This window comes from Macadamia integrifolia, chromosome 5, assembly GCF_013358625.1.
Source record: "Macadamia integrifolia cultivar HAES 741 chromosome 5, SCU_Mint_v3, whole genome shotgun sequence".
NCBI lineage: Eukaryota > Viridiplantae > Streptophyta > Magnoliopsida > Proteales > Proteaceae > Macadamia > Macadamia integrifolia.
The window spans coordinates 35,738,219-35,751,626 of record NC_056561.1 but is presented as its reverse complement, the minus strand read 5'-3'; the positions used below and the strand labels follow the sequence as shown (position 1 = coordinate 35,751,626).

General features: G+C 38.2%; 1 protein-coding gene and 1 pseudogene across 1 annotated transcript; both read left to right on the top strand.

Annotated features, from left to right (window-relative positions):
• The first annotated feature begins 1,998 nt into the window (after nt 1-1,998).
• Nucleotides 1,999-3,051, top strand: LOC122078047 (uncharacterized protein At2g29880-like). Its single transcript, XM_042643922.1, has 2 exons — nt 1,999-2,399; nt 2,491-3,051. The coding sequence occupies exons 1-2, from the start codon at nt 2,067-2,069 to the stop codon at nt 3,049-3,051; spliced, it is 894 nt and encodes a 297-aa protein (XP_042499856.1). The 5' UTR covers nt 1,999-2,066.
• A 345-nt stretch (nt 3,052-3,396) lies between these two features.
• LOC122078046 lies at nt 3,397-13,406 on the top strand (annotated as a pseudogene).
• Nucleotides 13,407-13,408: the final 2 nt, after the last annotated feature.

The window sequence follows — 13,408 nt, the reverse complement described above, 5'->3', positions numbered from 1 at the left end:
AGCTCCGCTCATTCGAAGATCGAGATATGCCTCCCTGTCCAACCGTTGAAGACGACCTGCAACTGCGCATCCAGATCTCTGCTCCTCCTGCGTAACCGACGACGGTACGCTCTTCTCCTCTGGCATCGATCATCGACGGGGAGCTCCGCTCATTCGAAGATCGAGATATGCCTCCCTATACAACCGTTGAAGACGACCTGCAACTGCGCATCCATATCTCTGCTCCTCCTGCGTAACTGACGATGGTACGCTCTTCTCCTCCGGCGTCGATCGTCGACCAATTGGCGCTCCGTGTGATGCCGAAGGAAAATTTGGGTTGAATTAATGCTCTTTTATTTTATTTGATTATGATATAGATTGAAAGGATCAAGTGAGTCGTTTTCGTTTCCTTCTGTTCTCTGTTTTTTTATTTTTTTTTTATATCAATTTGGTGGTTTTTGATGTTGATCTGGGGAAGAATTTGAGAGAGGATTGGAGATGGGTTTTGGTGGGTTTTTATGGTTTCGGTTTTGTTAGGAGACTTTTGGTGATACACATTGCAGAGGAAGGAAAAGTGGGTTTCTGTTTTGTTATTCGATTTGAGACTTTCTCGGAAGGAGATTAGAGATGGGTTTCTTCAGTATTATATTTGGGTTTTTCGGCTTTGGTGTGGGAATTACAATTGGACTTGTAGTTGGCTATTTTCTCTTCATCTACTTCCAACCAACTGATGTGAAGGTCAATTTCTCTCATTTCTCTTTACTTTTACCTGTATCCTCGTTCTCTGGGTGTATTTTATCATTGTTCCATTGTTGGTGGGTTTGATCTGTTTCAGACTTCAGAGTACTTGATCTACTACTGTTCATTCAGGGTTTTTTTTTTTTTAATTGAAGAGGTAAGTTTATAGTAACCCTTTCACCTATTTTGTCTTTAGATCATTGATGAGTAGACTGCTCTGTTCAGGTCAAAAGCAGATAAAAACATCCACTAACATCCCCAATCTATTCAGTTTCTTTTCCTGTGAAACATTGTGAAACTTCCTGTCTTAGGCTTTTAGTTGCTAAAGATTAAGCCGATTGATTACCATGTGAATGCCTAGTTGGTCCACAACTGATGCATATCTTCACATTTGCTTTGAACATCCATTACTTAGGAACACCCAACTTTGATGTTGTTCACTATAAGAGTTGGGACCTATCAGATAGTTCATTCTGCTTTCTCACGCAACCATGTCTAGTCTAATGATTTTATTTTATAGATCCACAGAAATTGGGTGAAATCTGGTATTACAGTGAGATTAGCAGTATCTAATGAGACAGAATAGTCAGCATCTATCACATACAATCCCTAAACAGAATATAGGATCAACTAATATGAAGAGAACAAAATACTAGTTGCATTGGATTTTATAAAGCCTCTAGAGTATTATAAGTTACAATTCTGAGGGACACTGCATGTTGGCCAAAGAGAATGTAGAGGACATCAATCAACTACTCTTCTCATTAATAGTTCAAGGCAGTTGAAGTAGATTGGAAACAACATATGAAAATATCTCTCTTACACAATTTTCAGCTTGTAAAGGTCATGTGTCTGATTTCCCTTTGGCAAGTGCCTTCTCGGTGAGCGAATAGAACCATCCATTCCTCCATTTGAACTGTAAACATCAGAATGGAAACAGTTAGAAAAAAACTATGCAAATAACTTGAGCTTGTGAAGTTACTGTATAACTAACAATTTACCTCTTTCACAGCAGTTGGAAAATGTGCAACTGCTCTTGAATAAGCACATAACCTCTCCCCCATCAGGTAAAATTCAAACACTAGACCCTTCTCTGCCGCTGCAGCTGAAGCAAGTTCTAAAATGAGGCTACCAACCTGCAACCAAAGATCATTTAGGGGCACTTTTTTTCATGTTAGGGCTTTTGGGCGAGAGTTTCTTACTGTGATTTAGTTGTTCTTAAGATATGGGCACTTTCTTTTCTTCCTATTTTGCTAAATATTTTTATTCCTATTTCTTTGAATTTTTTTTTTTCATGTTCTTGTCTGTGTTTGAATGTGTTACCTTCCCTCTAATGATTGTTCAGAGATATGAGATCCCCAAGATCCCCAACCCCCAAAAGTACTACTATAATCTGGAATGAAGCAGAGCTAAGATCATTCATCAATCTCATGGTTGATAATGTCCGAAACGGATTGAAGACAAACTCAACATTCACAAAGGTTGGTTGGGACAACATTACAAAAGGGCTCGAAGCGGAATTCAAAAGGCCCTTTGCGAAAGTACAACTGCGTAACAAGATGAATAAGTTACGCAAGGAGTACAACAGCTTCAGGGCTTTGTTAGAAACAACTGGTTTTGGATGGGATGCGAATGCTCGGACTGCCACAACTGATGATTCAGTATGGGAATCTGCTATTCAGGTATGAATATGATTTTTGGTTTATAGCGGGTAATTTTTTGTCAATTCTTGAAAAAAATGTGATGATTAATTGACAATATTTTGAATAACAGGGAAACAAGGATTGGGCAAAGTATAGAAGAAATGGTCTCCCCATGTGGCCAGAGTTGTTAGAGGTCTTCTCCGACTCTAGTGCCCGTGGGGATAGAGGTCTGTCACAGGCAACAGTTGTCACTCCAACGTCAACTAACCTTGAAATTGATGATGATTTGCATGACACTGATAATTATGACAGTGATGCTTGTACTGGGACACCCAAGGGGTCAACTCCTCCGAAGCGGCGACTTGATAGGACTCCTACGGATCGTAGGAGGAAGAGCCACACACGGACATTGACGAACTCCGCTGAGGACTTTAGAACCTTCGTCCAATGGAGGATGGAAAAGGGATCAACCTCTGCCACCTCAGCAGTTACCCGACCACCTGACCCTATTGTTGATGGACCATATAGCATGATCAGCTGTCAGAAGCTACTGGACAGTTTGGAGGATATCCCGACTGATTTGTATGTGTTAGCGCAGCGTAAGATACACAATGACCCTGGGTGGCGCATGTCTTTTGTTGAAGTGAGACCTGACAGGAGGTTATGGATGATACATGGCCTTAAGGAGTGAAAGTAACCGTTTTTGAAAGCATGAATGAACTTTGAAATGTTTTGTTTGGATTTTATATGACTTGATATTGACTTACACACTGATGTCTTTTATCGTACTATGGTTGATGTTGATTTTGACTTTTGGATGCTTTGTTTTATTTTCATTGCATGTGCTTCAAATTTCTAGTAGTAGAGATGACTGTTTATGATTGTTAAATTTATGCCTTTTATATTATTGTGTGTTTATTGATCAGCTTTGGGATAATTTCACTACTGATGACTTGTTATTAGATTAGAATGATATTAGATGGTACATTTATGGACTCTATTCCTTTATATATTGAATGTGTCCATTCATACAGGGATGTCAAATCAATTTCCAACCGACATAACCGGGTCATCGTCAGATGATGATGACATGGTTATAGTTCACCAGTTCCAAAACATTCTCAGTATGTATAGGATGAGAGAACCTCTGAATGATAGTAGTTACACAGGACCTTTTAGGGTAGCTGAGGTTCTTGCAGGTCATGCTGACGTGTGTTACCAAGAGTTTAGACTCGAGAGACATGTATTTCTCAACCTGCGAGACCGAATGGTACATAAAGGCTGGTTAGCGGATAGCCGTTTCATTCGAGTAGATGAGCAGCTAGCGATGTTCCTCATGATAGTAGGTCAAGGTTTGAGTAATAGACAAATGCAACGTCGATTCAATCGTTCAGGACAGACGATTAGTGTTGTCTTCCACACGGTGTTGCAAGCAATGCTAAATTTGTCGCTAGAGACGATCAGGCCACCAAATTTTGATGTGGTACCTCCAGAGATAANAAAAAAAAAAAAAAAAAAAAAAAAAAAACCCAAGTAAGACAGGAAGGTTATAATTACATTAGAATTGTGCATTACCGTTGCATATCTCTCTCCCTGTTCTCTTGCTTTCACCTCGCGTAGGGATTTTACCTCTCTCTCTCGATTGGTCCCTTTGATTTTCCCGCCAAGCCGAGCTAAATTAAAATGCTCAAGCTCATTCGAATTCAGTTGTTACGTGCTCGAGTTCAATTTCGTTTCGGTTTTGTATAAACCAATATTCAAAGTAGAAACCCAATCAGCCCTGGCCGTTTGAAACCCTAGATATGAAAATTTGCAGTTCGTGAGATCGGAGAGATGAGCGGGAATGAGTTCCGTTTCTTCTTATCGTGCAACATTAATCTTCCTGTAACGTTTCGAATCGAGAGATTGGATGGAAATTTGCCGCCGACGAAGTCTTCTTGTTCGGGTATATTATCATTCAATTCTCGAATTCTTAACGATGTCCTGATTTGCTGTGCGTGTTCCTTATTAGTATTTAAAAAAAAAAAAAATCACTGGAAAAGCTTCGCAAACGAATGAATATTGGGATTTCCTTGATGTTCGTGAAAGGGAAAAAGAAAAAGAAAAAAAAAAAGAAGAATTCCTGATGAGATTTTTTTTTTGTTCTTCGTGCAGAAATTGATTCACCTGCAGACGAGAGAAGGGCAGAACTATACGTTGAGTTCAGAACTTCTTCTTTCTTCAACCTAATGTCAAAAGCGACAGAACTGTGGTAACTCAGCCACATGTCGGTTAAAGGAACTCTCACCACAGGAGTCCGATCAACCTGAAACTTGGGTAAACTCGCAAATCTATTAGAAACAGTCAACTATAGGTCAAAGAATTAGATAAATAAACAATGAAAGATTTCTGCAACTGACTCCAGCAGAACTAGTGAAACCTAACCTGGTTGCTGGTTTAAGTCGCCCTAATATATGGACTCAAACCCCCAAATATCAGGTCAAACCTTGGAGGAGTTGCTGAATTCCAACTTCGTTTTTCAACCCACAGTTTTGCCACTCAACAGAAAATAGGGAATAACAAAATGAGGGAGGACCAAGAGAGATTCAATGTGATAAGAAGCCTTGATTGGATTAGAAGAATGAGAGGAAAGAAGGGAAAGTAGCAGCACACGAGAAGAAGAGAGAGGGAAGGAGATGCGGCCAGCCAGTAGGCTCTCGCAACCCACCACCACAACTCAACTATCTTCTTCAATTTATTCTATTTCCATATTCCATCATTGGGTTACCCAGTATAATTAAAAAGAAATCCAACTCAAAATAGGAAACCTACTTAACTAGGAAACTAAAACAAAATAGAAAACTGCTAAATTAAGAAAATCTCCTACCAGCTGTATCAAAAATATAAAACAAAAGTCAATTAAAAATATCCCCAAACAACTAAATAAAACCCTATCAACCCCCTTTGGACCAAAACCTCGTTTTGGGTTCGGTTCTTCTTAGTCTAGGTTTCTAGATCAGGTCATGCTGGTCCAGCCATGATTTTGCTGATGCATCAATTTATTTCTATTTTTGTATGAATAATGACATTGCTTTTAATAAGCAAAAAGAGGAGTAAATATGTTGCGGCTTGGAATGATTTAATGAGTTGGAAGAGTTGAGTGGTATATTTGATTAAAGATATTCATTTTTCCAAATGAAAGATAAGTACTTTCCATACTTAAAAGTCTTTTGGAGAATTTTCAATCACGAAGCCCCATAAGCCAATTGATTTGTGTTTTCCTCCGTTGGTGGCCCAAGATACTTGTGAGTCTTCTCTCAAGTCTCAACATCAAGACCAAAAAGATTCACTAATTTTGTTTTTATCTTTTATCCATGGGTAATACCAGCCCATATACGTTTACTTAAGTGTACTTGTTTTCAGAAGTCTTTATTGGAGCACAAAGATCCTTGAAATCGTTTCAGAAGATTCAGGTTATGAGAAGATATGGTTACCTGCTGAAACTGAGTTTCTTTGTCTTGTCAAAATTTGTATGCAAAAGTAATTGTTCCCAATTCCATCTATCTGCAAATTCTATATCATTAACAATTGTAGGAGTAAATCATACTATGAATTTGTAAACAGGGACATTCCCCAAGTAAAGGTTGAAAAGTGCAAATTATTTTTGACATATTTGCTGAATAGTCTGTGCTTTGGCATTATTTATTGCATTTTGGTGGACAAGAAATGTTGCAGCTGCTCTTCCATTACTACTGGAAAATTCCTTTCATGGTTCATCCTGATATGTATACTTAATGTTTTTATGTTGTGGATTTCTGGTACATTTCTATGTTTTATTCCCCTGAATAGGTTCGTGCATATGCTGTAAGTGTCCTTGAAAGAGCTGATGATGAAGAGCTTCAGTGTTACTTACTTCAGTTGGTTCAAGCTCTTCGGTTTGAGCGCTCTGATAAATCTTGCCTTTCTTTTTTCCTTGTGCAACACTGTATGTTTAAAGTAGCTCTCTAAGAAACATCATTTTTAGTGCCAAGTTTCCACAGTAATCTACTGCTAACCTCTTGATGTTATCTGAAAGGACTCCATTGGAATTTGGCAGCATTGAAGAACATTGAGTTGGCTAGCTTCCTTCGATGGTATGTGGCTGTGGAACTCCATGATCCTGCATATGCAAAGCGTTTTTACTGTACGTACGAGATCCTTGAAGAAAATATGATGAAGGTATGGCCTAAACATTTTTAATGGCTTTGAGTTTCCCAACCTCTGCTTGGCATGATAATCATTAATGCTTGAGGTAAATATGTGATAAAAGCTATATTTACTCTTCAGTGATCACTGCAATAAATTGATTATTTAATGTTAAATAGTCAAAAGATAGTTAGTCCAAAGGTAGAACTGAAAGTTAACAATCTGTGGAATCCATTGTGCAAACATCAACCTCATACAGACAAGGGAAAGAAATTCTAATTTATTTACTAACATTTTCACCAAAGCAGTCCAAAGAACTGAAAAAGTTAAACAATCTCTGGAATCCATTATGAAAATTTTCACTTCATATAGCCAAAGAAGAAACTCAAGAAGAAACTCTCCTTTATGTATGTTGAGATACTGCATTTTCATTGGAGTGGATATTCTGAAACAATATTAAACTGTAAAATCCCTCCAGGTCAAATTCCAGAGCTTGTAACGATTGTAGTTAAAAACTTTTGTCAAGGAAGTTAAGTTGGTTTAGTTGCTTAATGTTGCAATAATTTTCTGCTGTTAGCTTGAATTGTTTGCCTACTCTTACCACAGTTGACAGCTGGTGTTAATGGTGAAGAAGATGGATACAAATTGTGGCAAAGCTTGGTGCGCCAGACAGAACTGATTGCCCAGTTATGTTCTATGATGAGAGATGTTAGAAATGTACGTGGAGGGACCCAGAAGAAAATTGAAAAGCTAAGACAGTTACTTTCTGGTCTTCTCAGTGAACTTACCTACTTCGAGGAGGTGCTTCTTCTCCCTTTTCAAGTTGTTTTTCCTGTTTCTGGGTATTATATCTGCTAGAGAATCAACTAGAGGCTTGGACCATCTTTTTCCTCATTCCAAATTTTCCTTTTGCATCATCTTTTGACTTACAGAAGAATACATAATCTAGTAATTTTCTTCTGCATAGTCTCTTTTTTTTTTGGGTGCAGCCTTGTCAGATTTGTCATGCTGCTTTAATTGTGCAATATTATATCCTCACACTGATGCATCTCAGCCAATACGATCACCACTGGCACCTGGTGTTCTCATCACTGGGATTTTGCCATCAGAGTCATCAATCTTTAAAAGTGCATTGCATCCTCTGCGCTTGACATTTCGAACAGAAAATGGTGGAAGCTGCAAGATCATATTTAAGAAGGGGGATGACATTCGGCAAGACCAATTGGTAGATACTAAATTTCATCTGCTTCATCAATTTCCACCATCATTCATGTCTGCTAACCATGCTTATCTGTTACACTGCTAAAAGGGTTGTTGGTGTTGAGGGGTGAGGGAAGTGTGTTTGTGTTTGTGTTTATAGCTCTGTATGCCACTACAATGTTGGCATGTGGTATTGTGGCAACCATGGTCTATGATCTTTTTTTCTGTGTAGGTTATTCAAATGGTTTCTCTAATGGATCGGTTGCTTAAACTAGAGAATCTTGATCTGCATTTGACTCCATATAGAGTACTAGCAACTGGACAAGATGAAGGAATGCTGGAGTTCATACCATCCAGTTCCTTAGCTCAGGTAAATGAATGTCTGGATGTTGCCTCACAGGCAGGACTACTTCTTATGCTTACTGGTTCACTCTGCTTCTACAAATAATTTTGTTAGCTATGACCATAATAAATCAGACTTCTTAGTACTCAACTATGTAGTTGTAATTCAAACAAACCAATACCTACATCTTCCTCTTAGTGATCATGAATGATCACTGCCATATAATTGCTTAACAATCTTGAGAACTTTTGGTAAGCTACTATGGCTATATGGTACAAAAGTCTCAACTCTTAGTCATCAACTTCCAATATCTTGCCCATAGTTGTGAAGGCGACCCAAGGTGGTGGAGGGTGCCTAAGTGCTTGCCTAGGCGATCAAGGCAGCCAAGTGTTATTTTTTATTTTCCCTCTTTTCTAACATTATTTAGTATGTTGCATATACCTTATATCATCAAATATCAACATTAAGCCACATCAGGTCATTAAAAATCAACATTAAGTTATATTTAGTCATCAAAAATCAACATTAAGAGAAATGTTCTGGTTCTATAATAAGTTTGACTAGTCAAATGATTTCATTTTTACATGAGACTTTTTGTATTAGGTAGATCACAAAATCATCTTTCCAACAAGTAATCTTAGTTGTAAAGACAAAGTTATGTTTCAGTCAAACTCATTTAAAGTGTGTGAATGCTGTTAAAATCTCTTGAATGAAATTAATTTTATGGACATCAAAACGAAAGATTATTTTACTGCACTTTTGGTTTTTAGCAATGTTTAACTATGATAAGATTTATAAAATTTTAGAATGAGAAAAACCCAAAGCATTTGAAAATTGAAAATCGCCCCTACTACAAAAAATCCCATTTGTTCTTGGACTGGGGATTAACTTTTTATCCTTTTAGAATTTGATTTTTAAATTATTTTTATTGGATTCAAATAGGTGGTATTTTCTTATTTATGAATAATATCTTAAGTAAATACCCACAACTAAACCTCCTGGAAGCTTAGGTGATACCTTGACAACTATGATCTTACCATGAGATGGGTCTAATAAATATTCATATCTCATCTTCACCTGTGTCATAGGCCTAAATTCATGTGGTTTTTTCAAAGAGTTTAACCTATAGGTTTTAATATGTATCATCTTGCAGTGGATTGTTGAATTTTGTTCTCTTTATTTTATCCAGATTCTATCAGAGCATCGCAGTATCATAAGCTATCTGCAGAAATTTCATCCTGATGAAAATGGGCCGTTTGGGATAACAGCTACATGTCTTGAAACATTTATAAAAAGCTGTGCAGGCTACTCTGTTATCACATATATACTAGGGATTGGTGACAGGTAATTTTTCATTTTAGCTCTGTAGCTATGAAATGTGAAGAAATCATCTCAATGCTTCTATCTGCTGGAAATGGCACTAGACCTTGCTGCATTTTACTGCAGAATTTGTGGAGTTTCATCATGGAGGTTCTATGGAATGATGAAACTGTGAAAAGGGTGGAGTTGAAAAAAAATATTCAAGATGCCCCTGTATTATGAACATTTAAGAAAAAAATTCAAAGGTAGAAAAAATCTACCGTGCCTCTTAGGGATTTGTATCGGTATCGGTATTGGTACCCGTATCGCTCTTGGCCGATATTGATACCGATAATGATACATATCGAGCGTATCAGGCCTGATTGGACTGTTTTGCCCCCTCAAAATACCTGTACCTTGGTTTTTTGTACCATTTTACCCTCCCCTGTAATGATACCACTGCAACGGTATCGGTATGACGTATCATATCTGTAATAATATCAAGGCTTCATATTAGAACCGGAGAAAGAAGAAGAGAAGAAAAAGAGGATGGAGGAACTGAGGTGGAGAAGGCTGCTTTGCGATAGAATGAATGAGTTCTCTCGCACCAGCCAATATTATAAGAAAAAGAGGATGGAGGAACTGAGATGGAGAAGGCCGCTTTGCGATAGAATGAATGAGTTCTCTCGCACCAGCCAATATTATTTTTATTAATCTGATCAGATTACGTACTAGAAGTAAATCTCTACTTTGGTCAAGCCTAAAGTCTAATTATAATAGGAACATAAGTCTATTTACGATAGGAAAGATAAAGACAACTATCTAAAATACATCGACGTGATCCTGCACAACAAGGTCCGTGGAACTCCATGGACCCCCATGTAGACACAAACTTTAACAATATTGATATCGGGTAACAGCACTACCGATGCGTGCCTTTAACCGTGGTTTAATTTTTGTTTGGGTCTAGTCTGAACTTGTTTTATTTTATTTCTGAATTGGGTAGTTAAAATCATAGATAAGTGTCCAAACTCCAGACATGGTATTTGGGGATCCTAACAAATTTATGTTAAAGAAGGTTTGTCTGTGCATGCCAGCAGAGAGGGTGGTAACTCTACATAAACACTTATATTTGTTTGCTTTCAGTAGTTTTTCAAATGATTTTTTTATCTGTCCTCCAAACAACTGGTACCATGGCCATCTCCAGAGTTTGTTTTTCCTGTTATGTGACTTCTATTAACCACATCATAATTTGATTTCTACCAAATATCAAGCCACATTTTGTGCTGTATATTGATCTGCAGAGAAAATTGACCACACCATATTCCATCAATCCTGAATCTATTCTAATGAAATCCTTGTTTCTTTTCCTTACTGGACAGGCATGAGATATGCACCAACAATCACACGGCCAATGAATTGAAGTCCTGCCCCTCCCCTTTCCCCCCCCTACCCCCCCAAAAAAAGCAAGCCTCCTTGCATCCAGAATCTCTCATTTGGTTTTTTAAATAGTTAAATGGCTTAACAGATCCTATTTGATTTGCTTGACATGTGATATCATGTTGTAGCACATTTTGGATGCTATTGATTAAATTGTTCAGAATTGAATTTCTTGAAGTTACTTGAGAAGAAGCTTTTTGACAGTTGAAGATAAGTCCGTGGACATGGTTGCCTCAAATCAAATGTTGTCAATGTTAGGTGCTTAGGTTCCAGCATAAGCAAAAGCTTTAAGAAGCTGTGGCAGAGGTGTAGGCGCCTCTGCTTAAGTTAGAGGTGCTTCATGGGAAATAACTTGTTTTGTTGTCTTGAGCAAATGCTGTGCACCTGTTGTAATTAGTTCCAATATGTTAACAAGCCTGAAAAGTTCTGTATAGGCCAAACCAATTTCTGGTTCCCTATTCTATGCAGCTATGTTAACTTCTGCGGTACTATGTTGCATATTTGTAATTTTAGTCGCACTGCTAAAGAAATTGGTCTTCTTGAGTTGTAGGCATCTTGACAACCTTCTCCTTAGGGATGATGGACGCCTCTTTCATGTGGATTTTGGTTTCATTCTGGGTGGGGATCCTAAGCCATTTCCAACACCAATGAAATTGTGCAAAGAAATGGTTGAGGCTATGGGTGGAGCAGAGAGGTATCAATTCCTTATTATAAATCATTGTTGGTTCAGTTTTTTGTCATGTTAATTTCCTTGCTTGAAATGTTTTCACAATGTGCCTAAAGTGATTTGTGGTGCTGTGCACAATCACGTGTGTGCCTTCCGGTCTTTTACCTTACTCTGACATGATAATCACTTTGGATCAATGTGTGGCTACTTGGCCTTTGGGTTTAGGTTAAGGTTAAGCTTGCCTTTTCAATTGGCCATATTCCATCTCTAAGCTGGTTCCATAACTGAAGGGTTAGATGCCTAGGCACCAACAGTCATTATGGAGTTAATGTGCAGGCAATCTTGATAATGTTCAGAATGATTATGTTTGTTTGTGCTTAGTTTGTTAATGAAAGTCTTGCTTTGTTCGTGTGTGCTTATGTTAGTGAGTTTTTCTCCTGCAGCCAGTACTATACAAGGTTCAAATCCTATTGTTGTGAAGCATACAACATCCTAAGGAAATCTAGCAACCTGATCTTGAACTTGTTCCACTTGATGGCTGGATCCAACATTCCTGACATAGCCGCCGATCCTGAAAAGGGCATTCTTAAGGTGAACTCAGATTGTTAACTGTATCCTACAACAATAACATGCAGATTCTTGTTGCTTACCCTAGCTCTTTCAACTCTTCTTCTATTGATGCTTGTAGCTTCAAGAGAAGTTTCGGTTGGACTTGGACGATGAGGCCTCCATACATTTTTCCAGGATCTCATTAATGAGAGTGTGAGCCTTGTTCCCTCAAATGGTTGAGACCATTCATCTGTGGGCTCAGTATTGGCGCTGATCCTAAAACTTCCTCAAGGTCTCAGTACCCCTCTATTTTACAGGTAACTAACTAAGTATAGAACTTCTTAATTTAATTTACTTTGAAAGCATTGTGATTGTAGTGGAACAAATCTAGGAATAGATCCTAAAATGACCTACCAAATACCTAAATGTATTTCTGTTGTGCTTATGGATTGTAACGCCCAACCCCATTAACCTTGGCATAATATTAACATCTTTGGCCCATGGGCCTCAAGGCTTTAAAACGCGTTGTACCATGTTAAGGGGGTTAGAGGTTATCAACTAGCCCAACAACCTCCCCCTTGTTGATGTGGGACTAAAGTTTGTACACCCTGTCCGATCTCCTAAACCCCCTGGTATTTGCCGTATTCTTGGTGGGGACACTCACCGATCTCACAGGCTGGTTTGGTACACTTGCTATATTCTTGGGTGTCACATGGATGGGTATTGTGGTGACAATAGGAATGTTTTTAAAGTCAATCACATTGCCACACTATAATTTATGTTTTTAAATTTATAGTTTCTAAAATTAGTTGAACTGTCGTAATTCTTAGCCTTTAAGTGTGCCAGGCATTGATAGAATCATCTGGTTTGGTTAGTTTTGGTGTGTGAGATCTCCAAGTGCAACCTCTTATGGATTTATGTAGTATGTCCTGGTGTGTGATTTGAATAGGATGCTTTTGTTATTTAGATCTCTTTCGAGTTATAAATCTGTGTTTCCGTAGATCTTTGAGAATTTTATTTGAGAGAGAGAGAGCAGCAACTCTATGCCTGCTTAAGAATTCGTTAGTATGTTTTCTATGTTTGTGGAAGTTTTATTCAGCATCTGAAAAATCAGGTGACTTATTTTTGCCATTAAATTTTCGGACGAGGGATCATTCGGACAGAAAATACCTGCTCACGGAGATTGGACATATGTTGATTGTAAATAGATCAATGCCAATTCTGTCTTCCAATTTTCGTGTGGCAAAGGGGCTAGATTGACTGGGGGTCCTGTACAAGTACATTTGCTTCATCAACTGCTTCTGTGTAAATTTATCATCCCTAAGCCAGTCAACAACACCAATGGCCTTAGGAATGAAAAGCACTCTCCCACCCCACCCCCCCACC